At 42.0% G+C, this 26,870-nt stretch overlaps 1 protein-coding gene across 7 annotated transcripts; it reads right to left on the reverse strand.

The window, feature by feature from the left end:
* Positions 1 to 513: 513 nt before the first annotated feature.
* Positions 514 to 26,870, reverse strand: vegfab (vascular endothelial growth factor Ab). Of its 7 annotated transcripts, none has more exons than XM_055885104.1 (9): positions 26,090 to 26,868; positions 24,297 to 24,342; positions 23,640 to 23,780; positions 23,167 to 23,363; positions 19,749 to 19,825; positions 13,028 to 13,060; positions 6,826 to 6,900; positions 4,858 to 5,001; positions 514 to 4,611 (listed from the first exon to the last, which is right to left on the reverse strand). In XM_055885104.1, exons 1-9 carry the CDS (start codon positions 26,192 to 26,194, stop codon positions 4,590 to 4,592), a joined length of 840 nt encoding a protein of 279 aa, XP_055741079.1. In that variant the 5' UTR covers positions 26,195 to 26,868; the 3' UTR covers positions 514 to 4,589. The 7 variants fall into 7 exon arrangements, with proteins under 7 accessions (XP_055741079.1, XP_055741080.1, XP_055741081.1 ...); XM_055885105.1 differs by lacking the exon at positions 26,090 to 26,868 and adding an exon at positions 25,302 to 26,083; XM_055885106.1 differs by lacking the exon at positions 6,826 to 6,900.

Below are 26,870 nucleotides of genomic sequence, written 5' to 3' on the forward strand. Positions count from 1 at the left end.
GTAGGACCCATTTTATGATGCTATTTCACATATCTGTCGAACATGTTGTGCTAGTCGTTTGCGCCCAGCTTTTGGGTACTCTCTAGCTATACCTAAGCTGGATGTCGTAATGAAGTTATTTTTAGAATTCTAACACGGCGATTGCATTAAGAACTAGTGTATCTATCATTTCCTATACAACATGTATGTTTTAGTTATGTTTATGAATAGCTATTTGGTCAGAATACGTGTGTCATAAAAAGTGTCAGAAAAATATCCGGACATTGTGGGAAAAAGAGGCTACGTTAGCACAATGTATAACCACTGATTTCAGCTCTAAATATGCACATTTTCAAACAAAACATAAGTGTATGTATAACCTGATGTTATAGGACTGTCATCTGATGAAGCTTATCAAGGTTAGTGTTACGCACGCCTCTGCGAAGAGGGAACGCAACTCCCTGCTATAACTCAACTCTCTGAAGTGCAAGAGGTATGGACTGTAGGTGCGAGCAAGGATGACACAAAAGCAGATTTTACCGTTTACTTGGATTTATTTTCTTACACGGTAATATGGGGAAAAGGGGCTGGACGGAACCAAAGCAAAGAAAGTAAATATCAAAGTTCCCCCTCTCCTATCTAATCTGCCTACCCACTTAACTTACCTAACTTAGCACCGTCTGGTGCCCTAACCAAAATACAGGGGGTGGTCCGCCCAGGTCTTACCTAGTGTGCCTAGACAGTAAATATACTACGGGTATATGTATGCCCGCGGGCCTCTTGCCTAAGCACTCCCAAAGTGCCTTCTCCTTCCCCCCTGGGAACAAATGAAACAGAGTAATTATTAATGATTTCACAAACACTCACAAACACAGGACATAGAAAAACTGCTACCAACAACAGTACATACCACACTTTCTGATACACAACCCACACTATATCACAATCTAATTTTTCTCTCTCAATCTCCAAATCTCTACTCCAAATCTCATCTCCTCTCTCTCCCTCTCAATCTCAATCTCTCTCAATCTCTACTCCAAATCTCATCTCTCTCCTCTCTCCAACTCTTCTCTCTATCTTTTCTCTCTTGGGCAGAACACTGGCTTTTATCTTCAGGTGGCAATGGTGATTAGAGTCAGCTGCTTCTTGACGAGGGGGCAGGGTCAGCTCCAATCACCAATTAACCTGGGGTTGACCAATCAGCTGGTTGGGGAGTACTTCAGGAAGCCATCTCCTGAAACACACACTCAAATACAAAACAGAACACAGAAACTGGGGAACGTAACACGCCCACCACAAAAATTGCAAACATACAGTTTGTAATAACAAAAAACAACGCTTCCCCAGTTAGTAAACCCGTGATAGAGCGTCAGCAACCACATTTGCTGAGAACTAACTCCAACCCATCCTCCTTATCCTCCTCTAGGTCCCAGCCAGGCTTCAGCACCACCGCAGCCACACTGGAGACGGCGGGCTGGACCGGCTTACTTGAGGAGCTGTCTGGAGAGTCACGTACATAATATTCTTTTAGCATGTTAACATGACACACACGGGAAGAACGCCTTCGATCTGGGGTCTTTATCACATAGTTTGTGTCACTGAGTTTCTTTTCCACCAGATATGGTCCAGAAAAACGTGCTGACAGAGATGAGCCAGGAATTGGCAACAAAACTAAAACTTGATCCCCTGGCGCAAAAGAACGGCCAACAGCCTTTTTGTCATAATGCACCCCATAATGACAAAGCGAAAACAGTTTTTTCACATTTTTTGCAAGTGTATTAAAAATAAAAACAGAAATAGCTTATTTACATAAGTATTCAGACCCTTTGCTATGAGACTCAAAATTGAGTTCAGGTGCATCCTGTTTCCATTGATCATCGTTAAGATGTTTCTACAACTTGATTGGAGTCCTCCCGTCGTAAATGTTATTGATTGGACATGATTTGGAAAGGCACACACCTGTCTATATAAAAATCCCACAGTTGACAATGCATGTCAGAGCAAAATCAAGCCATGAGGTCAAAGGAATTGTCCTTAAAGCTCCGAGACAGGATTCTGTCGAGGCACAGATCTGGGGAAGGTTACCAAAACATTTCTGCAGTATTTAAGGTCCCTAAGAACACAGGCTTGTCCTAGAGCTGGCCAACCGGCAAAACTAAGAAATTGGGGGAGAAGGACCTTGGTCAGGGAGGTGACCAAGAAACCGATGGTCACTCTGACAGAGGTCTAGAGTTCCTCTGTGGAGATGGGAGAACCTTACAGCAGAACAACTATCTCTGCAGCACTCCACCAATCAGGGCTTTTTGGTAGAGTGGCCAGACGGAAGCCAATCCTCAGTAAAAGGCACATGACAGCCCGCTTGGAGTTTGCCAAAAGGCACCTAAAGACACCCAGACCATGAGAAACAAGATTCTCTGGTCTGATGAAACCAAGATTGAACTCTTTGGCCTGAATGACAAGCATCTGGAGGAAACCTGGCGCAATCCCTACGGTGAAGCATGGGGGTGGCAGCATCATGTTGTGGGGATGTTTTTCAGAGGCAGGGACTGGGAGACTAGTCAGGATCGAGGGAAAGATGAACGGAGCAAATTACTGAGAGATACTTGATGAAAACCTGGTCCAGAGCGCTCAGGACCTCAGTCATGGGAGATGGTTCACCTTCCAACAGGACAACAACCCTAAGCACACAGCAAAGACAACACAGGAGCAGCTTCAGAACAAGTCAATGAATGTACTTGAATGGCCCAGCCAGAGCCTGGACTTGAACCCGATCGAACATCTCTGGAGAGACCTGAAAATAGCTGTGCAGCGACGCTCCCCATCCAACCTGACAAAGCTTGAGAGGATCTGCAGAGTAGAATGGGAGAAACTGCCCAAATACAGGTGTGCCAAGCTTGTACCATCGTACCCAAGAAGACTCGAGGCTGTAATCACTGCCAAAGGTGATTCAACAAAGTACTGAGTAAAGGGTCTGAATACTTACGAAAAATGTGATTTCAGTAATTTTTTTATATATACATTTGCAAACATTTCTAGAAATCTGTTTTTGCTTTGTCATTATGGGGTAGTGTCTGTAGATTGATAAGGGGGGGGAAACGATTTAATTCATTTTAGAATAAGGCCGTAACGTAACAAAATGTGTAAAAGGTCAAGGGGTCTGAATACTTTCCGAATGTACTGTAGGTTGCAGATTGCTAGCTGTAATACAAACACAAAATGGAAGCATTGACTTGGTAGGCCGAGCTTTCTTTTAGCAAGGGTTTATTGTTATTTGCGTGGTGGAGCTCAAGACAAGCATAAGCCTACTCTGCCTCTAACCCCCCCCCCCACACACACACACACACACTCACACTCCCACACACGCACAAACGAGCAGGGTGAGAATCACACGCAGCACCCCCACCTTAAAAAGTCCGTCCATACAAATGATCCATTTGAGGAATGTTTACACCAAGATTTTCCTTTCTTATAAAAGCCAAGAGCAGTGTCTCCTTGTAGCTAGGCAGAGAGGAGACGATAATGACATCACATAGCGGGGAGGGGGGAAACCCAAAAGAACATAACACTGTATATATAAATAGATCAAATTAAATACGGGTAGAGGACTGAATACTGAAAATACTCTAACATTATAAATTATCTATAGTGGACAATGACATAAGGGATATTAAGTATGTATAGTATATATACAGACAGACAGCTTGCCATCGATACTATTGCATTCTGTATTGAGTTCAACCGCAGACAGCGTACCATCCCCCTCCCCTCTGAAAAAAATATAATAATTTAAGAAGCAGATTCAGGATTTCTCACTCTGAAGTGATCAGCACAGTTTGTGAGGCACAGTTTCTCAATGGAATCAAGCTACAGTATCAGTTGTTTCTAGAGGTTTCCATGTATACCAAAATCAATCATCAGTATCCCTTTAGAAGTATTAATGGCACTCCAAATCCAGTTCCACTGCTAGAAAGGGCAGCAAAAGACAGTTTTAGCATTCCACAAGTTCTACGCATCAGTTCTAGAACTTGCTTTCAGGTAAAAGAAATTGTCACAAAGGGACAGATCCCCGTTTTCCCATTGCCTGTCCTGCCATTGCAATTGGGTTCCTGCAACGGGAGTCTATGGGTCAGTACTTTCCATCCCTCCAAGAATGTTCTCCCTTCTTCTCTTCCTCCTCTTTTCTGCTGATATATGTATCACATAGCTAGGTTGTTGTTTCTGATTCGACACATAACCCCTCATATATATCCAGTGAAGAATTTGCATAAATGAAATTACAACAAAACTGCAGTCCGGTCACACGCCAGTGAAATACAAAACCACACAGCTGTTTGCTTTTTTATAATGATGGGTTTTAGTTAGTTTTCTTTTAGCAGCAATAAAAATTCTGTACTTTTAGTATATACTTCAGTATATACAGATCTACATTGGGATGATTTGTCTGTCTGTTCATTTTCTTTCTCTTTCTCTTTCTCTCTCTGCTGTTTCTCAGTCAGTCCAGAGGAATGCTTTCCACAGAGAAAATTAGCTTAGAGTTTAAAGTTCAAAGTGCTGAGCTGTGAAACATCTTGTGAATATTCCACATGTCATTTCATCTGAAGTTTGGCCTCTCATCTTCTTGGTTTGTCACATCTGGGGGACAAAGAGAAGAAAGACAGGCATTAAAAACAGAGAAGTAGGGCTGTATGGTTGTATGAAACACACACTTGATCTCATGCTCTGGGAACTGAGCGCCAATGTCTTGGTCAGGTTCTTGGCTAATGGTAGGCTCTTATGTGGTCAAGAAATGTCACCAAACACCATCTTGGTTACCATACCGAGATATGAGGTCAAGAGTGATAAAACAAAAGTCCTCCCGACACCCACACACAAACACACCTGCAGGTCCTCTCGTTGAGCTCCAGGTAACGCGCCCGGCAGTGGGCATTGGAGTTTCTGCAGGAACACTGGCAGGTCAGAGGGTCCTGGATGAACCCCTGCTTCCTCCTCTCTGAACAGCCATCACAACATGGCTCGCACTGACTTTAGACAGACAGAGAGAGGAGAGGAAAAAGTGAAGGATGATGAAGAGGAGAGTGGAGGAGGAGAAAGAGATAGGAAGGATGTTTATTAGAATGGTGTTAATATGGAAACAACCTTGGAAGTGTTTTCTGACAACCCACACATGCTGCAACTTCATACTCCCAGTGTCACTGCCTATGTGTGAATGTTCTGTATGTGTAGGTATGTAAAGGAGGAGGAATTGTAGCATGTGACTGGAGGGTTGTACAAAAACGGACACTTTGCAAGCAGCAAAATTACCCCCAAAACCATTGCCCTCTCCCCAACTCATCCTATGCTGGCAGGGTGACCTCCTCCTACTGTCTCGTAGGGTGGTAGGGGGGAGTGATTCTTGATGATTGGCTTGCCCACGTACAGTATGCATTGTTTCAGTTAGACATGCACCAGCAAGCTTTGGCAGAGATTTGAGGCTTACAACACAAAACACTGTCAAATTCAACACATCCCAAAACTCTCTTTTTACATAATCAAATAAAACTCAGAGGTCGTCTTTGTGCGTAAGAATACAGGATTCGATTTTATTGAATTAAAATTTTAAAAGTATTGTTTTTCCCATACAGATGTATGATCTTAATATGATCACTCATTTGTTGCTGAGAATTTTCCTGCACAGCAGGAAGTGCAAACTTGCAGTGCGAGTTAAAATTTCAGACTTGATTTGCCGTAACAAAAAATGTATGAATCCATTAATTATAATCCACATTTCCTGTTGCTGCAGGATTATTTTTCTGCTGTAGCAAACTGGCTCAAATTAAGATCCTACACCTGTAGACACAGATTAGATAGAGAACCAGTAGATAAGAGAATGGATCTGGTTTAAATGACAAAGAACACTAGAGAGACTGCACCATTCTGTTTCCACACAGAGGGGTTGATAGTGGACCAAACCATTTTCACAGAGTATGGGGGATGACAGACAGACATTCCATTGAGAACTAAAGGCACAGCAACGTGAACAGAACAACTCTATTATTTGACATTAAACCCATTGCAGAAACATGAGCAAATCTTTCTATTGAATTATTATTTATTTTTTTAATTGTTGAGACCCATGGAGACAAAGAGAACGCACAAATAGAATGGGCTAAACAACTTGTTGGTTTACATAACCCAGAAAGAAACAGCAGTGTGATTGCCATCTCTCATATGCTCACATTGCAAACAAAGCCCAGATATGGCAGACGGAACAGCAAAAACCTGTTTGGAGGGATGAAAAGAAACAGAAGAAGAAAGGGGGAAAAGGGCGAGTGTGAGACACAGCAAAGCGAGACAGACTCAACACTGATGTAGGCCTTGGATGATCCCCACAACAGATACCGGATTAGTGAGATCGTCAGCAAAAAGCCATGCTGGTTGGTTCAGTTCTGTTATCTTTACCCTATCACTCCATACTTTCCCTCCATCCCCCTAGGGTTCCTTATCACAAGGGGTGTGGGGTGAGGGTGGCAGTGAGGTATGGAGGCAGGGTTATGGGTGAATCGAGTGAGTTGTAGTGATTTGAGGTTGAAGTCACCCCTAACCATAGATATAGGATCAGATGTTATTTATTATTCAGGGACGACTTCTACCTACTCCGGTGGGGTGGGGGTTCAGAAAAGCCTCATGCCAATTGATGCATGTGGTGGGATTGGGTGGTGGTGGTGGTATTGGGTGGAGTGGTGGGGCTGTGAAAAGTGAGTGAGCAAATTAATTAATTAAAAAGGGGCAAATGAACTCCTCCCAAATAAGCTTAGAAGTGCCACACTCAAGTGCAGGTTGGGAGAGGAGAAGGCCGAGCTGACATACACTTCACGATTCTTTTGGTCATGGTTTTTCTTTCGCTTTCTCTTTTGGCCTTTGCCCTTGCCTTTCCGGGGTTTTCTGTAAAAAAGAGAAAGAAGCACAACAACACTGATACATCTGAGAGGAGGAGGAAAAGAGACACATATCAACCCAATAGAGAGTTCCGAGTTCAGTTAGTCAGTAAATCAAATCAATCGATCAATAGATCGTTCATTCACACAGAGGCTATAGGAGTGAGAGAATGGACTGAAATAGAATCAAATGGTCTCAATAAATCTAGTAAATAAGAATTGGACAAGTAAGCCTTGTCCGAGCCAGAACGGCCCATGAATCTAGAAGTTAAAACTTTGTCACTGTTGTAGCAAAATAAATTATCAAAAGAACACTGGCTTCTAGACATTCTTAGACCAAAAAGAAAGGTTTTCACACGTTTAATATTTAAGTTTAGCTGTTTTTTTTGGCCAAAACACTACCTCAGCTACTCTTAACATTCCCAAATGGATACTGGACTATAGATGGGTTGGTTGTTTAGCAACAAAACCGGCACTTGTGCAACTATGGGGCAAAATGGACAGGGTTGGCTTAGATTGTTGACAACATGTAAACTATACTGAACAAAAATATAAACGCAACATGTAAAGCATTGGTCTCATGTTTCATGAGCTGAAATAAAAGATCCCAGAAATGTTTAATATGCACAAAAAAGCTTATTTCTCTAAAATGTTGTGCACAAATTAATTTACATCCCTGTTAGTGAGCATTTCTCCTTTACCAAGATAATCAATCCACCTGACAGGTATGGCATATAAAGAAGCTGATTAAGCAGCATGGTCATTACACAGGTGCACCTGGTGCTGGGGACGATAAAAGACCACTCTAAAATGTACAGTTTTGTCACAACACAATGCCACAGATGTCTCAAATTGAGGGAGCCCGCAATTGGCATGCTGACTGTAGGAATGTCCACCAGAGCTGTTGCCAGAGAATTGAATGTTCATTTCTCTACCATGAGCCGTCTCCAACGTAGTTTTGGAGAATTTGAAAGTCTGTCCAACCGGCCTCACAACCGCAGACCACGTGTAACCACGCTAGCCCAGGACCTCCATATCCTGCTTCTTCCCCTGAGGGATGATATGAGACCAGCCATCCGGACAGCAGATAAAACTGTGGGTTTACACAACCTAAGCATTTCTGAGAAACCGTCTCAGGGAATGTCATCTGCATGCTCGTCGTCCTCACCAGGGTCTTAACCTGACTGCAGTTCGGCGTCGTAACCGACTTCAGTGGGACAATGCTCACCTTCGATGGCCACTGGCACGCTGGAGAAGTGTGCTCTTCACAGATAAATCGCGGTTTCAACTGTACCGGGCAGATGGCAGACAGCATGTATGGTGTAGTGTGGGCAAGCGGTTAGCAGATGTCAACGTTGTGAACAGAGTGCCCCATGGTGGCGGTGGGGTTATGGTATGGACAGGCATAAGCTACGGACAACGAACACAATTGCATTTTATCAATGGCAATTTGAATGCACAGAGAAATCGTGTCGAGATCCTGAGGCTTATTGTCGTGCCATTCATCCACCGCCATCATCTGGAAGCTGAAAATGTTCCAGTTCTTCCATGGCCTGCATACTCACCAGACACGTCACCCATTGAGCATGTCTGGGATGCTCTGGATCAACGTGTACGACAACGTGTTCCAGTTTCCACCAAAAACAACAACTTTGCATAGGCATTGAAGAGGAATGGGACAACATTCCACAGGCCACAATCAACCAACCTGATCAACTCTATGCGAAGGAGATGTGTTGCGCTCCATGAGGCAAATGCCTTTTAAGCGTGCACATAGATGGATTAGCTGACAATGTCATGAAAACTATAAGTCAGCCTAGTTCTCTTTCAACTAATCTGGGTCACCAGTCTTGGCTGATGGAACTCAACAAGCTCACTGCATAATTAGACGTTTTGCACTTCTCAAAAATTCGAAGTTGTTCCAAACGTCACATTTCGAAGGGTTAAGGTTTTGGATGGGAATAAAATAACAAATGAGGGTCCACCACTCATGCAACATGCAACCTTTTGATCTGGAGTCATAGGATGACGGTTATCCACCACCCCCGTCCACAACACCCTATCAAATCCCAAGCCTAATTGATGGTAATAGCGCCCACTGTTGCCCAAGTAGGACTGTTGCCTAGTGTCCGGTTTTGAAGGCATTTCCCGACACCCTCAGGACACTGACAGACGTCCAATTTCAAAGTCAATCTTGAGAGATCTGCCTGTTTAAGTTGTTTGATATAACAGTACAATGAGCTCCAGGTAGTGTATAAATTCAGCAGATTTAACAGATGCAGGGTATATAACAAAATGTGACAAAGGAACATTTCCGTACAATGATTGGGTGAACCTAGACTAGAGTTAGCTTCCATAGGATGACTGATCAAGCCCATTGATCTTCAGAGATCTTTTGTACCATCATTAACACCACTGTGACTAACTACTATCGGCATGGCCGATTAATTAGGGGTGATTTCAATTTTCAACAATCGGTAATCAGCATTTTTTTACGCTGATTATGGCGGATTACATTGCACTCCACGAGGAGACTGCGTGGCAGGCTGACCACCTGTTATGCGAGTGCAGCAAGGAGCCAAGGTAAGTTGATAGCTAGCATTAAACTTATCTTATAAAAAACGATGATATTACTAGTTTAACTAGCTTGTCCTGCGTTGCATATTATCAATGAGGTGCCTGTTAATTTATCATCGAATCACAGCCTACTTCGCCAAATGGGTGATGATTTAACAAGCACATTCGCGAAAAAAGCACTGTCGTTGCACCAATGTACCTAACCATAAACATCAATGACTTTGAAAAATCAATACACAAGTATATTTCTTTAAACCTGCATATTTAGTTAAAAGAAATTCATGTTAGCAGGCAATATTAACTAGGGAAATTGTGTCACTTCTCTTGCGTTCTGTGCAATCAGAGTCAGGGTATATGCAGCAGTTTGGGACGCCTGGCTCGTTGCGAACTGTGTGAAGACCATTTCTTCCTAACAAAGACCATAATTAATTTGCCAGAATTTTAAATAATTATGACATAACATTGAAGATTGTGCAATGTTACAGCAATATTTAGACTTATGGATGCCACCCGTTCGATAAAATACGTAACGGTTCCGTATTTCATTGAGAGAATAAACGTTTTGTTTTCGAAATTATAGTTTCCGGATTTGACCATATTTATTATATTATAATTAAGTCTATGACTTGATATTTGATAGAGCAGTCTGACTGAGCGGTGGTAGGAGGCAGCAGGCTCGTAAGCATTCATTCAAACAGCACTTTCCTGCGTTTGCCAGCAGCTCTTCGCAATGCTTGAAGCACAGCGCTGTTTATGACTTCAAGCCTATCAACTCCCGAGATTAGGCTGGCAATACTATAGTGCCTATAAGAACATCCAATAGTCAAAGGTATATGAAACACAAATGGTATAGAGATAAATAGTCCTATAATTCCTATAATGACTACAACCTAAAACTTCTTAACTGGGAATATTGAAGACTCATGTTAAAAGGAACCCCCTGCTTTCATATGTGCCAAGAGGCGGATACATTTTTATTTTAAAAGTTTCACAGTTAAATTACATCTTTATTAGGCTCATAAAAACGTGTGTACTTGCAAGCGGGTGTACACATATGAAAACGGGAGGGGTGCCCAAGAAAATATCTAAGCCCCAGGGCCTATGATTTCTTAATCCAGCCCTGCCGTCACCACAGCATGGTCAGATGTAAAAGTTGAGCAAACAGTAAAGCACGGTAGCATCAAAAACAAGAGTTGAATGTCCCCTGGGGCATCTCAGTGTAGAAACATGTTGGCAGGGAGCACTAAAGCCATCAGCCTTCAGACTCATAAATGGTTAAAACAAGGTCGGTCAGATAGGGTCTCAGAAACAAACCCTTATCTATACCGCTGGACACATGACATATAAAACCTAAATACAACCAAAGACCCTCGTATCCTGTAGGTGTAGGTTTAGGCAATAGGACAACTACACAATCCCAACTGAAAAATCAGTTGAACAAAAACAAGAAATCCACTAAAGCTAGACCCATAAACACACACAAAAATGCTACTCAGGCCCAGAAGCTAAGATATGCATATTATTAAGTAGATTTGGATAGAAAACACTCTGAAGTTTCTAAAACTGTTTGAATGATGTCTGTGAGTATAAGGTCGGTCAGTAATGATATCTGACCGACCTTGTTTCTAAAAACACACAGTTATCTACACATCACAAGATCCTGTAAAACATAAGTAAAGAAATGAACCCTGAGACATACTTAAACTTCTTATGGCTGAGATCCCGTTAACGGGATCGACTTGACAACAGCCAGTGAAAGTGCAGGGCGCCAAATTCAAACAACAGAAATCTCCAAATTAAAATTCCTCAAACATACAAGTATTTTACAACATTTTAAAGATAAACTTGTTGTTAATCGCACCACAGTGTCCGATTTCAAAAAGGCTTTATGACGAAAGCACACCATCTGATTATGTTAGGTCAGTACCTAGTCACAGAAAAACACAGTCATTTTTCCAGCCAAAGAGAGGAGTCACAAAAAGCAGAAATAGAGATAAAATGAATCACTAACCTTTGATGATCTTCATCAGATGACACTCATAGAACTTCATGTTACACAATACATGTATGTTTTGTTCGATAAAGTTCCTATTTATATCCAAAAATCTCAGTTTACATTGGCCCGTTATGGTCAGTAATGTTGTGCCTCGAAAACATCCGGTGATTTTGCAGAGAGCCACATCAATTTACAGAAATACTTATAATAAACAATGATAAAAGATACAAGTGTTATGCACAGAATTAAAGATATACTTCTCCTTATGCAACCGCTGTGTCAGATTTCAAAAAAACTTTACAGAAAAAGCACACCATGCAATAATCTGAGTACGGTGCTCAGACACAAAAACAAGCCATGTTGTGGAGTCAACAGAAGTCAGAACTGGCATTATAAATATTCACTTACCTTTGATGATCTTCATCAGAATGCACACCCAGGAATCCCAGTTCCACAATAAATGTTTGTTTTGTTCGATAAAGTCCATAATTTATGTCCAAATACCTCGTTTTTGTTCGCGCTTTTAGTTCAAAAATCGAAATTCATGACGCCAAAGCCAGACGAAAAGTCGAAAAATTCCATTACAGTTAGTAGAAACATGTCAAACGATGTACTGAATCAATCTTTAGGATGTTTTTAACATAAATCTTCAATAATATATACTTTGTCTGTAGAAATGGAATGGAACACAGCTAACTCTCACGGGGGTGCGCCTGAGTGAACTCGTGGCACTCTGCCAGACCCCTGACTCAATCAGCTCTTATTACCCCCTCCTTCACAGTAGAAGAAGGCATCAAACAAGGTTCTAAAGACTGTTGACATCTAGTGGAAGCCGTAGGAAGTACAATATGACCCCATAGACACTGTATATTGGATAGGCAAACCTACAAACCTCAGATTTCCCACTTTCTGGTTGGAATTTCCCCCAGGTTTTTGCCTGCCATATGTGTTCTATTATACTCACAGACATCATTCAAACAGTTTTAGAAACTTCAGAGTGTTTTCTATCCAAATCTACTTAATAATATGCATATCTTAGCTTCTGGGCCTGAGTAGCAGGCAGTTTACTCTGGGTACCTTATTCATCCAAGCTACTTAATACTGCCCCCAGCCATAAGAAGTTGAAGGCAGGTACAGAGAGAAGGAATGTAAACAGAGTAATGTAACAAAGGAACGTAAGGAGCAGCAGGTGTATATAAAACAACATTAGATGACAGGAGCAGAGGACATTGACCTCATCAGGTGTCACTTATTCACCTGGGTGAAGCATTCTTGGGGTTTTCCGTGTGTCTCACCTGAGAGCTCAAAGGGCCATGAAACTAGAATGAATGAAATGGATGTGATTCTTTGTGAGTTCCAGGAAGCTCATTGGAGCGGTGCCACATGGTAGTGCGAGTGATCATTTGATATGCTGTGTGTAACAACACACATTTTAAGAGAGAAATGCTAAAAATGTGTGAGCACAGGAGAAAGAGAACAGTGAAAGATAGAAGGAGAAAGACAATGACAAAGAGATAGACATCACTTCTCAAATCAACACAGAGCAAGAGTCTGTACTCACTTTTGTCTCTGTTCTTTCACTTCTTTCTTTGGCCTGAAAGATAGAAACAAACATGTTACCTTACAGCCCTTACCTTACTAATAAGCATGCACCCGTTAAGAAAATGACTGTAAGAACTGTTAAATCCCATTGCATTGATGAGGAATTGAAAAATGGTATGGTTGAGAAGGATGAGGCAAAAGGTATGCCATATAAATCTGGCAAACATAACTGCAAATTGAGAAATCTAAATAAAAAGAAGAGAACTAAACTATGAAACGAAAATAAATGCTATGAAGAATGACAGTAAAGCTTTGGAGCACCTTAAATTACATTTTGGGCAAAAAGGCAAACTTGGCTCCATCATTCATTGAATCAGATGGCTCGTTCATCACAAAACCCACTGATATTGCCAATTACTTTAATGATTTTTCCATTGGCAAGATTAGCAAAGTTAGGCATTACATGCCAGCAACAAACACTGACACTACACATCCTAGTATATCTGACCAAATTACGGACAAGCATTGTGCTTTTGAATTACGTAAAGTGAGTGTGGAAGAAGTGAAAAAATTATTATTGTCTATCAACATTTACAACCTGGATGGAGGTTTACTGAGGATAACAGTGGACGATATTGCCACTCCTATTTGACATATCTTCAATTTAAGCCTACTAGAGAGTGTGTGCCCTCAGGCCTGGAGGGAAGCAAAAGTCATTCCACTACCAAAGCCCCCTTTACTGGCTTAAATAGCCGACCAATCAGCCTCTTACCAACCCGTAGTAAACTTTTGGGAAAAAATGGTCTTTGACCAGATACAATGCTATTTTAAAGTAAACAAATTGACAACAGACTTTCAGCACGCTTATAGGGAAGGACATTCAACAAGCAAAGCACTTACACAAATGACTGATGATTGGCTGAGAGAAATTGATTATAAAAAGATAGTGGGGGCTGTTTTGTTAGACTTCAGTGCGGCTTTTGACATTATCGATCAATGTCTGTTGCTAGAAAAACGTATGTGTTAAGGCATTACACCCCCTGCTATATTGTGGATAAAGATTTACATGTCTATACAGATGGCACCATTTTACGGGCTCCTAACCATTGTGCTATTGTGTGTGTTTTTTCACGTTATTTGTAACTTATTTTGTACATAATGTTTCTGCCACCGTCTCTTATGACCGACAAGAGCTTCTGGATATCAGGACCGCAGTTACTCACCTCGTACTGGACAAAGATTTTTCTTTAACGAGTCTAATGAGAAGGATTTACTTTAGATACCTGACAAGGCCAAAATCCCCATCCTTCGCATGAAGAAGAGACAGATATCTGAGACATAGGTCGGGATGCCTTGTAAGGATCCGACGGGGAGTGAGCAATCCGCCTTTACCATCATTAGCCAACGTGCAATCATTGGATAATAAAATGGACGAGCTCCGATCAAGACTATGCTACCAACGGGACAATAAAAACTGTAATATCTTATGTTCCACCGAGTCGTGGCTGAACGACGACATGGATAACATACAGCTGGCTGGGTTTTCGGTCCATCGGCAAGATAGGACAGCTGCCTCTGGTAAAACAAGGGGTGGCGGTCTGTGTATATTTGTAAATAACAGCTGGTGCGCGAAATCTAATATTAAGGAAGTCTCGAGGTTTTGCTCGCCTGAGGTAGAGTATCTCATGATAAGTTGTAAACCACACTATTTACCTAGAGAGTTTATCTATATTTTCGTAGTTGTCCATTCACCACCACAAACCGATGCTGGCACTAAGACGGCACTCAACAAGCTGTATAAGGCCATACGTAAAAAAGAAAATGCTCATCCAGAGGTGGCATTCCTAATGCCTGGGGACTTGCATGCAGGGAAACTTAAATCCATTTCACCTCATTTCTACCAGCATGTTACATGTGCAACCAGAGGGAAAAAAACACTAGACCAGCTTTACTCCACACACAGAGACGAGTACAAAGCTCTGCCCCCGCCCTCCATTTGGCAAATCTGACCATAAACTATCCTCCTGATTCCTGCTTACAAGATAACTTGTAAGTACCAGTGACTCGCTCAATACGGAAGTGGTCAGATGACGCAGATGCTAAGCTACAGGACTGTTTAGCTAGGACAGGCTGGAATATGTTCGGGGATTCATCGGATGGCATTGAGGATTACACCACATCAGTCACTGCCTTCATCAATAAGTGCATCGATGACGTTGTCCCCACAGTGACCTTAGGTACATACCCCAACCAGAAGCCATGAATTACAGGCAACATCCGCACTCAGCTAACGGATAGAGCTGCCACTTTCAAGGAGTGGGAAAGAAACCCTGCTATGCCCTCCGACGAACCATCAAAAAGGCAAAGCATCAATACAGGACTAAGATTGAATCGCGTTACACCGGCTCCGACACTTGTCGGATGTGGCAGGGCTTGCAAACTATTACGGACTACAAAGGGAAACACAGCCGCGAGCTGCCCAGTGACACAAGCCTACCAGACGAGCTAAAAAAAATTCTATGCTCACTTCAAGGCAAGCAACACTGAAGCATGCGTGAGAGTATCAGCTGTTCCAGACGACTGTGTGATCACGCTCTCCGTAGCCGATGTGAGTAAGACCTTTAAACAGGTCAACATTCACAAGGCCGCAGGGCAAGACAGATTACCAGGACGTGCATTCCAAGCATACGCTGACCAACGGACAAGTGTATTCACTGACATTTTCAAACTGTCCCTGACCGAGTCTGTAATACCAACATGTTTCAAGCAGACCACCATAGTCCATGTGCCCAAAAGCCCCATAGTAACGTGCCTAAATGACAACGGAACCGTAGCACTCACGTCTGTAGCCATGACGTACTTTGAAAGGCTGGTCATGGCTCACATCAACACCAACATGCCAGAAACCCTAGACCCACTCCAATTTGCATACCGTCTCAACAGATCCACAGATGATGCAATCCCTACTGCACTTCACACTGCCCTTTCCCACCTGGACAAAAGGAACACCTACATGAGAATGCTATTCATTACCTACAGCTCAGCGTTCAAAACCATAGTGCCCTCAAAGCGTATCAAAAAGCTAAGGAACCCTGGGACTAAACATCTCCCTCTGCAACTGGATCCTGGACTTCCTGACGGGCCGCCTCCAGGTTATAAGGGTAGGTAACAACACATCTACCACGCTGATCCTCAACACGGGGAACCCTCAGGGGTGCGTACTCAGTCCCCTCCTGTACTCCCTGTTCACCCATGACTGCATGGCCAAGTATGACTACAACACCATCATTAAGTTAGCCGACGACACAACAGTGGTAGGTCTGATCACCGACAACAATGAGACAGACTATAGGAAGGAGGTCAGAGACCTGGCCATGTGGTGCCAGGACAACAACCTCTCCCTCAACGTGATCAAGATGAAGGAGATGATTGTGGACTTCAGGAAAAAGAGGACAGAGCACGCCCCCATTCTCATCGACGGGGCTGTAGTGGAGCAGGTTGAGAGCTTAAAGTTCCTTGGTGTCCAAATCACCAAAAACTATCAAGGTCCAAACACACCAAGACAGTCGTGAAGAGGGCACGCCTATACCCCTCAGGAGACTGAAAACATTTTGCATGGGTGCTCAGATACTCAAAAAGTTCTACCATCGAGAGCATCCTGACTGGTTGCATCACTGCCTGGTATGGAAACTGCTCACCCTCTGACCACAAGGCACTACAGAAGGTAGTGTGTACAGCCCAGTACATCACTGGAGCAAAGCTTCCTGCCATCCAGGACCTTTATACCAGGCGGTGTCAGAGGAAGGCCCTAAGAATTGCCAAAGACTCCAGCCACAATAGTCATAGACTGCTCTCTCTGCTACCGCACAGCAGGTGGTACCGGATCGCCAAGTCTAGGTCAAAAAGGCTTCTTTTAACTGCTTCTAACCCCAAGCCATGAGACTCCTGAACAGCTAATCAAATGGCTACCCGAACTATTTGCATTGCCCCCCCCCCCCCCATGTTTACGCTGCTGCTACGCTCTGTTTATTATCCATGCATAGTCACTTTACCTCTACCTACATTTACATATCTCAATTACCTCGACTAACCTGTGCGCCTGCACATTGACTCTGTACCGGTACCCCCTGTATATAACCTCGCTACAGTTATTTTATTGGTTGCTCCTTAATAAAAAAAATCTTTCTATTTTTCTTAATTATTAATTACATTTTTCTTAAATGGCATTGTTGGTTAAGGACTTGTAAGTAAGCATTTCACTGTAAGGTCCTGTTGTATTCGGTGCATGTGACAAATAAAATTTGATTTGAACAGAACACAGAGGGTGTTCTCTAATGGAAGCCTCTCCAACATAATCCAGGTAGAATCCGTAATTACCCAGGGCAGCTGTCTAGGCCCCTTAACTTTTCAAAATCTTTACCAACGACATGCCACTGGCTTTGAGTAAAGCCAGTGTGTCTATGTACGCGGATGACTCAACACTATACACATCAGCTACTACAATGACTGCAACACTTAACAAAGAGCTTCAGTTAGTTTCAGAATGGGTGGCAAGGAATAAGTTAGTCCTAAATATTTCAAAAACAAAAATCATTGTATTTGGGACAAATCATTTACTAAACCCTAAATCTCAACTAAATCTTGTAATGAATAATGTGGAAATTGAACAAGTTGAGGTGAATAAACTGCATGGAGTAACCCTGGATTGTAAACTGTCATGGTCAAAACATATTGATACAACAGTAGCAAATATGGGGAGAAGACTTTCCATAATAAAGTTCTGCTCTGCCTTCTTAGCAGCACTATCAACAAGGCAGGTCCTACAGGCCCTAGATGTCACACCTGGACTACTGCTCCGTTGTGTGGTCAGGTGCCACAAAGAGGGAATTAGGAAAATTACAATTGGCTCAGAACAGGGCAGCACGGCTGACCCTTAATACACGGGGAGCTAATATTAATGACATGCATGTCAATCTCTCATGGCTCAAAGTGGAAAAGAGATTGACTTCATCACCACTTGTTTTGTTAAGAAGTGTTGACAAGCTGAATGTACCGTGCGGTCTCTTTAAACTACTAGCACACAGCTCGGACACACATGCATACCCCACAAGACATGCCACCAGAGGTCTCTTCACAATCCCCAAGTCCAGAACAGACTATGGGAGGCGCACAGTACTACACAGAGCCATGACTACATGGAACTCTATTCCACATCAGGTAACTGACACAAGCAGTAGAGTCAGATTAAAAATAAAAAAACAGGTAAAAATACACCTTATGGAACACAGGGACTGAAGAGACACACAAAGGTACAGACACACGCATACGCACACAAGCGCATACATGTAGTACATGTAGTGGTGTAATAATGTCATATGATGTACTGTTTTTATATTTGTTTTATATGTAATGTAAGTGCCTTAATGTGTTTGGACCCCAGGAAGACTACTGTAGCTGCTGCCTTGGCAACAGCTAATGGGGATCCATAATAAATACAAAATCTAGCCCACCGTTTGTTTCTTTGTTAACCGATTCAGATCATCAACAGTGGACAGATAGACATAGGCAGGATTCAGCTTGGGTGGCCCTGTAGCACTCTACTACTCTAGTGTTTTCCATCCCTGATCCCAAAGTAGTCATGACAAGGATGGCTTTCTCCCTGGCTTACCTCCTTGATTTGTTCACACACACACACACACACACACACACACACACACACACACACACACACACACACACACACACACACACACACACACACACACACACACACACACACACACACACACACACACACACACACACACACACACACACACACACACACACAACACACACAATATCTGATAACAATAGCCAATTCTCAATTCTATTTTGTTGCTCAACTCCACAGCTCATTTCACTATAACTGATTATGGAGCAACGAATCCTCTGGCTCACAGCTAATCCAGTGTGTACAGGAGGCCAAGAATTGTGAAACGTCACATTTCATTTCCCAGTACTCTCAATAGGTTCGTAGAAAACCATGTAAAACATTGCATTCTACTTATAAACTAGTTAGAGTCGTGAAAAGTGATTTACAAATAGTTTATTAATGGTTAACAAACAATGAATAATGGTTTGAGCAGTTTATATGGTGGTTATGAAAAGGTGGAAAATTATACACACTGAATGTAGGATAGAAATCTTTATAAAATGTTAAATAAATGAATAGCTATGGCGTTAAAAGAAAAGCTGATACATGGTTCATACCATATCACTTTTCTGTGACCTGCAAAGTGTCTCAGAGTAGGAGTGCTGATCTATAGTAGGATCAGTTTTGCCTTAAGATCATAATAAATATGATAATATGGACAGGAGGGATCTGATCCTAAATCAGCACTCCTACTCTGAGACACTTTGTGGATACAGGCCCTGATCAGTGCTCAGTGTGATTGTAGATGGCACCCGGAAGTAGGAACGGACTCTTAGTTATCTAACAGAGACAATCAATATCGCTGTTTACAGTAAATGCCCCTGAATTCCTCGTAGAAGACCTCCATATGCCCTGAACTGAGAAGAACACTGGATTAGATAGTAGGTGTGTGTGTGTGTGTGTGTGTGTGTGTGTGTGTGTGTGTGTGTGTGTGTGTGTGTGTGTGTGTGTGTGTGTGTGTGTGTGTGTGTGTGTGTGTGTGTGTGTGTGTGTGTGTGTGTGTACATGCAGCAAGTGTACAAAATAATACTTAAACACATCTTACCTGCATTCACATGCACTGTGTTCTGTAAAACTCATAAAGATGTCATTTTCCTGCCTTTGGGGTTTTATTCTTTTTATCTGTGGAAACAAAAACAAGAGAAGACAGAGTCTAATATAGAACGGTCAAACATACTCACACAGACTCTCTCCTTTCCCACCATATACTATACACACACATATATTGTTTACACATTTTTATACAACGGGTAAATCTAATCCTGAATGCTGATTGGTTAAAACCACATTCCAGCCAGTGTCTATTCCACAAGTTGTCACTGGCTAAATCTATGACGTTAAAATGCCTATTTACCCTGATCCACTGTCTCATCAGCCCAGCCAGGCAACTTATAAACTTGATCTCCTCTATAAAAAGCATCTAGACATTATCTCACATTTCTTTTAGACTAACACTTAGTTTTCAACAGCGGAGATTTGAAAAAACCTTCAATCTGTCTCTCCGACAATTGCAACATTGTTTCAATATTCAATCTCCCGCTGTCCCATAGTAATCCCATAGTAATGAACGAGTCGGGACGAGAGACAGGTGGGCAACATTTCTCAGCCAGTCGAAATCAGGAATCAGCTACAATAATTTGTATGGATATATACAAAAAAAATGGAAATGGAAAAAAGGTAAAAACGAAACGCAGATAATTTGCAGTCTTTCCAGCTTCAGTTTGAAGTGATTGTGTTACTGTAGATGTGTTGTTGGCTAGCTCCACTGAACAAAAGTGTCCTGACAATTGAGCACATTTTCTATGCCAGGTGAAATCGAGTCTCATTAGCTCATTGTGATGGACATAGCCAAATAAATGTCAATAGAAAACAGCTTAAACAAATGCAAATGCAGCTACTTTGCTGTTATTCTGGCTGCACTTTTTGACATGACTGTAAGTTAGGCGTAGTTGGCTAGCTAGCAAGAAAGGGATAAGAACGTTCTAGCCAGTTTGGAACATTTAGATCGAATGACTGGGTTGCGTCCATAGATGCATAGCAACCCTAGATTTGTGTCGGGACTATATCTTGTGGAAGGATGAAATAGTATGAATAAATTCATCAAAACGTTTTTAATGAAAATTTGTCAATCATTATTTGAATACGTTGGTAACCCATTGTATAAAAGTAATAATGCCCTCGAAGACAGTGTTTGGAGGATATATTAGCACTGTTTGCCGGCCCGAGACGAAATCCTCCAAACACCGGCTTCTCGGGCATTACCACTTAATTATACTATTGCAATGTTGAATAACTGTTTCTGATTGGCTTGAAGGGCATTCTAGAGCATGCATTATTTCCCTATAATGCACAGTATATTTGCGCGGTAGAATTCAATGGCTATAGTTCATTCATACATGTTTGAGCTACTTTTGAAACAAGAATTCAAATTGAAAACATGAATTGGCATTGTTGAATTCGATTTTCATAACGGCGAGCTAGGACTGATGGTTTGTTTAGTTAAACTAGAAAGTCTGTTTACCACGGCAACTACTGTAGGTAGTTGCCAATATATTTGGTATATTTGCACGGTAGAATTCAATGGCTATAGTCAGAGATGGGGACTCGAGTCATGTGACTTGGACTTGAGTACTACTCAAGTCAAATTTTGCGACTTAAGATTTTACTTGACAAAAAAACAAACACTTGACTTTGACTTGAGCATCTATGACTGGTGACTTAACTTGGACTTGAGCTGTATGACTCGATGTCATCTCACACACTATGTAAGCATATCTGTCCTTCATATGGGAGTGCTGCAGGTTCTGTGCATTCTGTTCTGTGTCTTGAACAATCAGATTCACGGAAATCACAGGTTGCGCAGGCCAGGTACAAAGCACATCATTTAGCAAAGCGCACGCCGCCCCACTGTCCTACAGTATTTATTTAGCAAACGTGATTACACATCACTACCGACATACACAAGCAAAAACTTCACAGAAATGTTGCAGCTGCCTACACCTAAACTGTATGGGAAGAAAAAGAGACAATTTCTCAGTTTGATCAACTCGGCTACTGCATAGGCAACTACAGCGGCAGCTGCATAGGCTACAGCCAATGCTCCATGTCCCCTCTAGCCAGGGTTCTGTAGCCTATTTATAGACAATATATTTGTGTTAGGAGAAAATGTGAACTTGATCAAATTTGGTTAGGCTATATTCAAACTTCGGCTGGCTGGCTAGGCTACCATGAACTTTTCAATCCAAAAGTATTAAATGAAATTAATCGAACAACACAATACTGATTACATAAATAGACTGTGTGAGTTACTTTTAATTGCAGTTGCATAGGCCTATACAATGCAAACCTGCATAAAGCAAGCTCAACCCTGTGAGTTCTATTGTCCAATTGCAATGGTTGTGTCTGTGTAAAGGAAAGTATAGTTTTAAAATATAATTCATATTAACAAGTACAAGGTTGCTGCAGTCTGACAGGGTTTCCATCCTCCCAGGAATTTTTCCAAAATGTCTTTAAAACCATTTGACCTGTTTAGAACATATCTGTATACCTAGGTGGCAGGTAGCCTAGTGGATAAGGGCGTTGTGACAGTAACCGAAAGGTCGATGGTTCACATCCCCGGGCCAACTAGGTGAAATATCTGTTGGTGTGCCCTTGAGCAAGGCACTTAACCCTAAATGCTCTGGATAAGAGTGTCTGCTAAATGACTAAAATGTAAATCTGGTCCCATTGCCCATATAAATAAATACCTTTTTACAACTACTAATTCATCACTGAACTTGGGCTCTATGTGTTCTCTGTAAAATAATGCAACTCTGTGGAAGCTTCCACGTCGTTCATTATTGTCCATAGAACGCATAGCCCCTCGTTGATTATCCCTTTCATACATCTACATACATAGACCCACATAACTTGAGACACGCATGTAGCATAAGGGTATATGGATTGTCAGAAAGAGGCTGGAGAGATTCCTGAAAGGGATGTTATAGTATGTGAGGATAGGGGCAGGTTAGAGGCTATGGAAAGGGAGATAGTCAGTTGTCCAACTGAATGTATTCAACTGAAATGTGTCTTCCGCATTTAACCCAACCCCTCTGAATCAGAGAGGTGCAGGGGGCTGTCTTAATCCATATCTTCGGCAGCCGGGGAACAGTGGGTTAATATATGGGGTTAAAGTTTAAAGGGCTCTCACCTCCATAGTGATGTTACTGTGTTGTGAGGGGACATGGGGGATAGAGGAAATAACACAAAGAGAAAGAAGTATGGGGTTAAGTGTTTCACCTCCATTATGTTCTAAATGTCATTTTGGGGAGGTGTCCAGTCTAAATGTAAGCAGTTAAACAGTCAAAGGTCAGAGGTCAGTATCTCACCTCCTTGGTGATGTAACCGGTATATGTAGAAGTAGGGTTGTAGAAGAAGTGTGATGGAGATGTAAGGGTTAAAATATAAAACGCTCTGTCTCTCACCTCCATGGTCATGTTATGCGTGGAGGTTGGCGTGCACTCTAGCATCTCATCGTTGCAGCAGCCTGCGCAGCGCGTCAGCACCACACAGGATGGGATGAAGATATGTTCTACCTCCTCTGGGTACTCCTGTGCGATCTCTACCAGCAGCTCCCTGGGCTGACATAGGCTCTTATTGTACACCTCCATGAAGGATATCACTGAGGAGAGACATACACACACATTTAGTATACCAAGAACCTATACACACATACAGTAAATGATCAACAAACACAGGGCGGTTGTGGCAAGATCACACATGCATATTACAAAATATACATCTACTACATTAACTTCCCTTCAACAACCAGCATCTCCCACTGGGATTACCTATACGAAAATGTATGCACGCATTACTGTAAGTCGCTATGGATAAAAGCATCTACTACAGTACATGCCATATGTACATTATATATTTTATTATTATATTATCTCACCCATCAAGGTGTCTCTCTCATTTCCTCTCTCACTGTGGCTCTGGTATGCTTCTGTACTGACTCCCTCTTTCAATCCCTCTCTCAGCCCCACAAAGCTTGGTACCTTCTGCACTGAAGCACTAAAAACATTGTAGCCTGGGGCTGCAAATGTTGGGAAAGACATTGAGACACCACAAACAGACAAAAACTCTGATTCCTCTTGGAGAGTAAAGGAGAAATGGGAAATCATAGCACACCCCCTGCAGTGTCCTATACCAGCCAAACCAAACATAGTATGAAACAATATCACATAACGTTCAGCTTCTGATCGAAAGCAGCTCCATCCCAAATATATTGTGCAACTTATGCTTGTGTAAAGAACCCATTAAGGCCAGAGACTCAATTCCATTCTATAAAAACCTCACACAATATTTCAAATGGAATTCATGAATATTTTAAGTGAAAATTGACAACATTCTACTTGAAATGTGTTACTATGGCTTCAATGTTGGAGCCTATTCAGCCAACCTGAGGACCTAGTGCAGTTACACTTCAGTCCACTAGAAGGTGTGGGTCTCCCTGTGCTCTCAATGTGAACCACACAAACTCTGTTTCCTTGGCAGTTTGCCTTCGAGGGAGCCCAATGAAAGCCCTTTTCCCACGGTGCCTTACACCTACCGCCGTCATGCGAAATCCTCCATCCTTCTTTCGGTATGTGGGCACTCTGCACGGGAGAAAGGAAAAGGGGCACACAAATTGGAGGTTAGATAGTAGCCTTACATTTTTGAATGTCATATTCCAGAGCAGTTCACAATCACTTAAGTGTAACCAAAGAGGCTACGTGGCGCAGACACGATATGACATTGGCGCTGTCAAAGATCAACCGGTTTGTTTGTTTTGTTTCAAAGCCAAGGCCTACATTGTCATTCACTGTGAAGATTGAAGAAGTTGTAAGCCTATGTTTGCAAATGTTACCATTTAATTCTCTACGCAACTCAACAGACCACACTTGTTAATTGTTGCTACAATGACCTGTATCCAGCCCACAGTTTGCGACATTTCTCCACGGTGGGGATTGCTGTCAGCAGTCCTCCCACAGTGGTTGGCATCGATCCACTCATATACAAGCACGTACGTACACAGGCACGCACACATACACACCATCATCATCACACACGCACACACCATCACACACACACTTGTGCAATTTCTGCCCAGGATTGCATGAGGCCTGGAGATTCATTACCAAGTGGCTTTCACTGAGGACTACTGAGTTTAGTCGGAACAATGGAAGTGCATAATATCAACCTCAACCTGTTACCGCTGCTACCAGTTCTCAGTCTCACGTCAGAATTACACGTTAATCCATGTTTTAAACGTAAAATGTCAAAGTTGTTGCAAACGTCAAATTTCAAAGTGTTTAAGGCTATGTTTCAGCACTAAATCCAAATGTTTAAGGTTAGGCATTAACTTCGAATGGTTAAGGTTTCGGGTAGGCTTAAAAAATATTAAATCACTAGATTCGAACTTGCAATATTTGTAATCAGAGGTAGATGCTTATGCGCATCCACAATCCCTGTCCACAACACTGAAACATAGTTGAAGGTATTCATTTAAAATTAGGATTTGTTCTTAATTGACTTGCGTGGTTAAATAAAGGTTAAAAAAAGTAACAACACTCACTGTTTGCCCTAGTGGCCAGTTTCCACATAATTTCCTGACTTCCTCTGACATGGACGGACGTCGAATACTGACTTGTATCAGGGGTGACTTGGCTGGAACATTTTCACCTGAACCTGAAAAGTCTCCTAAAGAGATATATTGGTTGGGGGTTTTGTATTATCATAAAAAGTTTTGCTCAAGGGTCATGTGGAGGCTTCAACATTTTGATTAATGATTTGCAAATCAGTATAGTCCTACATTAATGTATACATTTTCATTAGTTAAACTAATGTTATAGCCTTAATAAAATATGAAGCCAACGCACTATTTTTCAGAAATGTTCATTTAAAATGTAGGTGGGTAGTGGTATTCCGATAGTGCCTATTAAAATGAAACTGTAGGATCGAATGTGCAGGCAGTGAACCTGCTGCCATATCTCTGCAAATTCAAAATGCCGCTGCGCCTTTAAAAGCGTAATAATATCGCCAAGGTGGTTCTGAGCAGGCCCGCAATCACCAGTCTAGACTAAAGTTTATAACATTCTTTCAAAAACATTAGATAAGCCTATTCCACCTCTGAACGACAAAAACGCACCACACCAGACAGTAAATACATGAAGTTGGAACAGTGTCAGATTTGCTATTTGAATATATCCGATGCCACGAAACATTTTGAGGTTGTTAAAACATGAGCAATGACCTAACAAGGGGAGCGACAAGGACGACCTACACTCGACCATATTTCACAAATATAATACATTTCTTGACGTCCATTTAGAGACCCTGGGTCTGTTATGATACATAATTTACCTTGACAGCTGACAAATACAGAAGCGTCAGGAGAAATAAGGTTATTAAACTGTCAACAAAGTTCATGATTGAAATTCCAAATGCAAATGTCGATTTAAAATCCATGCGGGTCGTCTTGCGATTTCTTCCAAAGCATTTGTCAAATTTAAAACCGTAGTTTAATAACAACGTGTAAGAACTGTTAGAACTTCTGTTAATGGGGGACGGGGGGTTGCAGTGGCGTCAAATCCATTTTGGTCCCACTGTCGGAGCAGGCAAGACACCTGAGCAGAAATCCCTTGAGCATAGCGACTTTCAGCTGTTGCCAATAATTTTCAAGATATCCAGAAACATGAAAATCCAGGACGCGTATCTTCTCACATTGTTCTGAAGTAGACCTTTATTTTTTTCAAATAAAATTGCAATCCACATTACAGAAGTAATTTCATAGGTCTACTTGGTGTACCAGGGGTCTCCAATGCGTGTCCATTGGATAAGGGGGACATGCGATTACAGAAACTCCCACTCCTACTGTATGTCAACCCCAGAATTACAATAACATTCAAAGAATATACTCTGTTTTACGAGATCTGTCAAACTTCCAAACATGACATTAACTGCGGTTTAATTTCGCGTTCTCCTGGTTTGAGTGATCCCAGCTCTCATCTACCCTACTGTCGCTAACGCATCACCGTAAAATAGTTTTGGAGGTCTACAACGTGTCCCCCTGGTTCCGTCTCTCGAGCGGCGAATATACTGTCGAATTGTCGTGCAGCACAGAGGGATTGGAAGCCCAGGGTGA

This window comes from Salvelinus fontinalis, chromosome 27 (genome assembly GCF_029448725.1).
Source record: "Salvelinus fontinalis isolate EN_2023a chromosome 27, ASM2944872v1, whole genome shotgun sequence".
In the NCBI taxonomy this organism is placed as follows: Eukaryota; Metazoa; Chordata; class Actinopteri; order Salmoniformes; family Salmonidae; genus Salvelinus; species Salvelinus fontinalis.

Excerpts from the sequence above, each read along its gene's own strand:
- vegfab (XM_055885104.1), bottom strand. The coding sequence starts at position 26,194 with ATGGATTTTAAATCGACATTTGCATTTGGAATTTCAATCATGAACTTT. Across the intron at positions 23,781-24,296 it reads GAGGATTTCGCATGACGGCG|CCCCAGGCTACAATGTTTTT; the intron begins GTAGGTGTAAGG and ends CAACATTTGCAG. Across the intron at positions 23,364-23,639 it reads TGAGAGAGACACCTTGATGG|TGATATCCTTCATGGAGGTG; the intron begins GTGAGATAATAT and ends GTCTCTCCTCAG.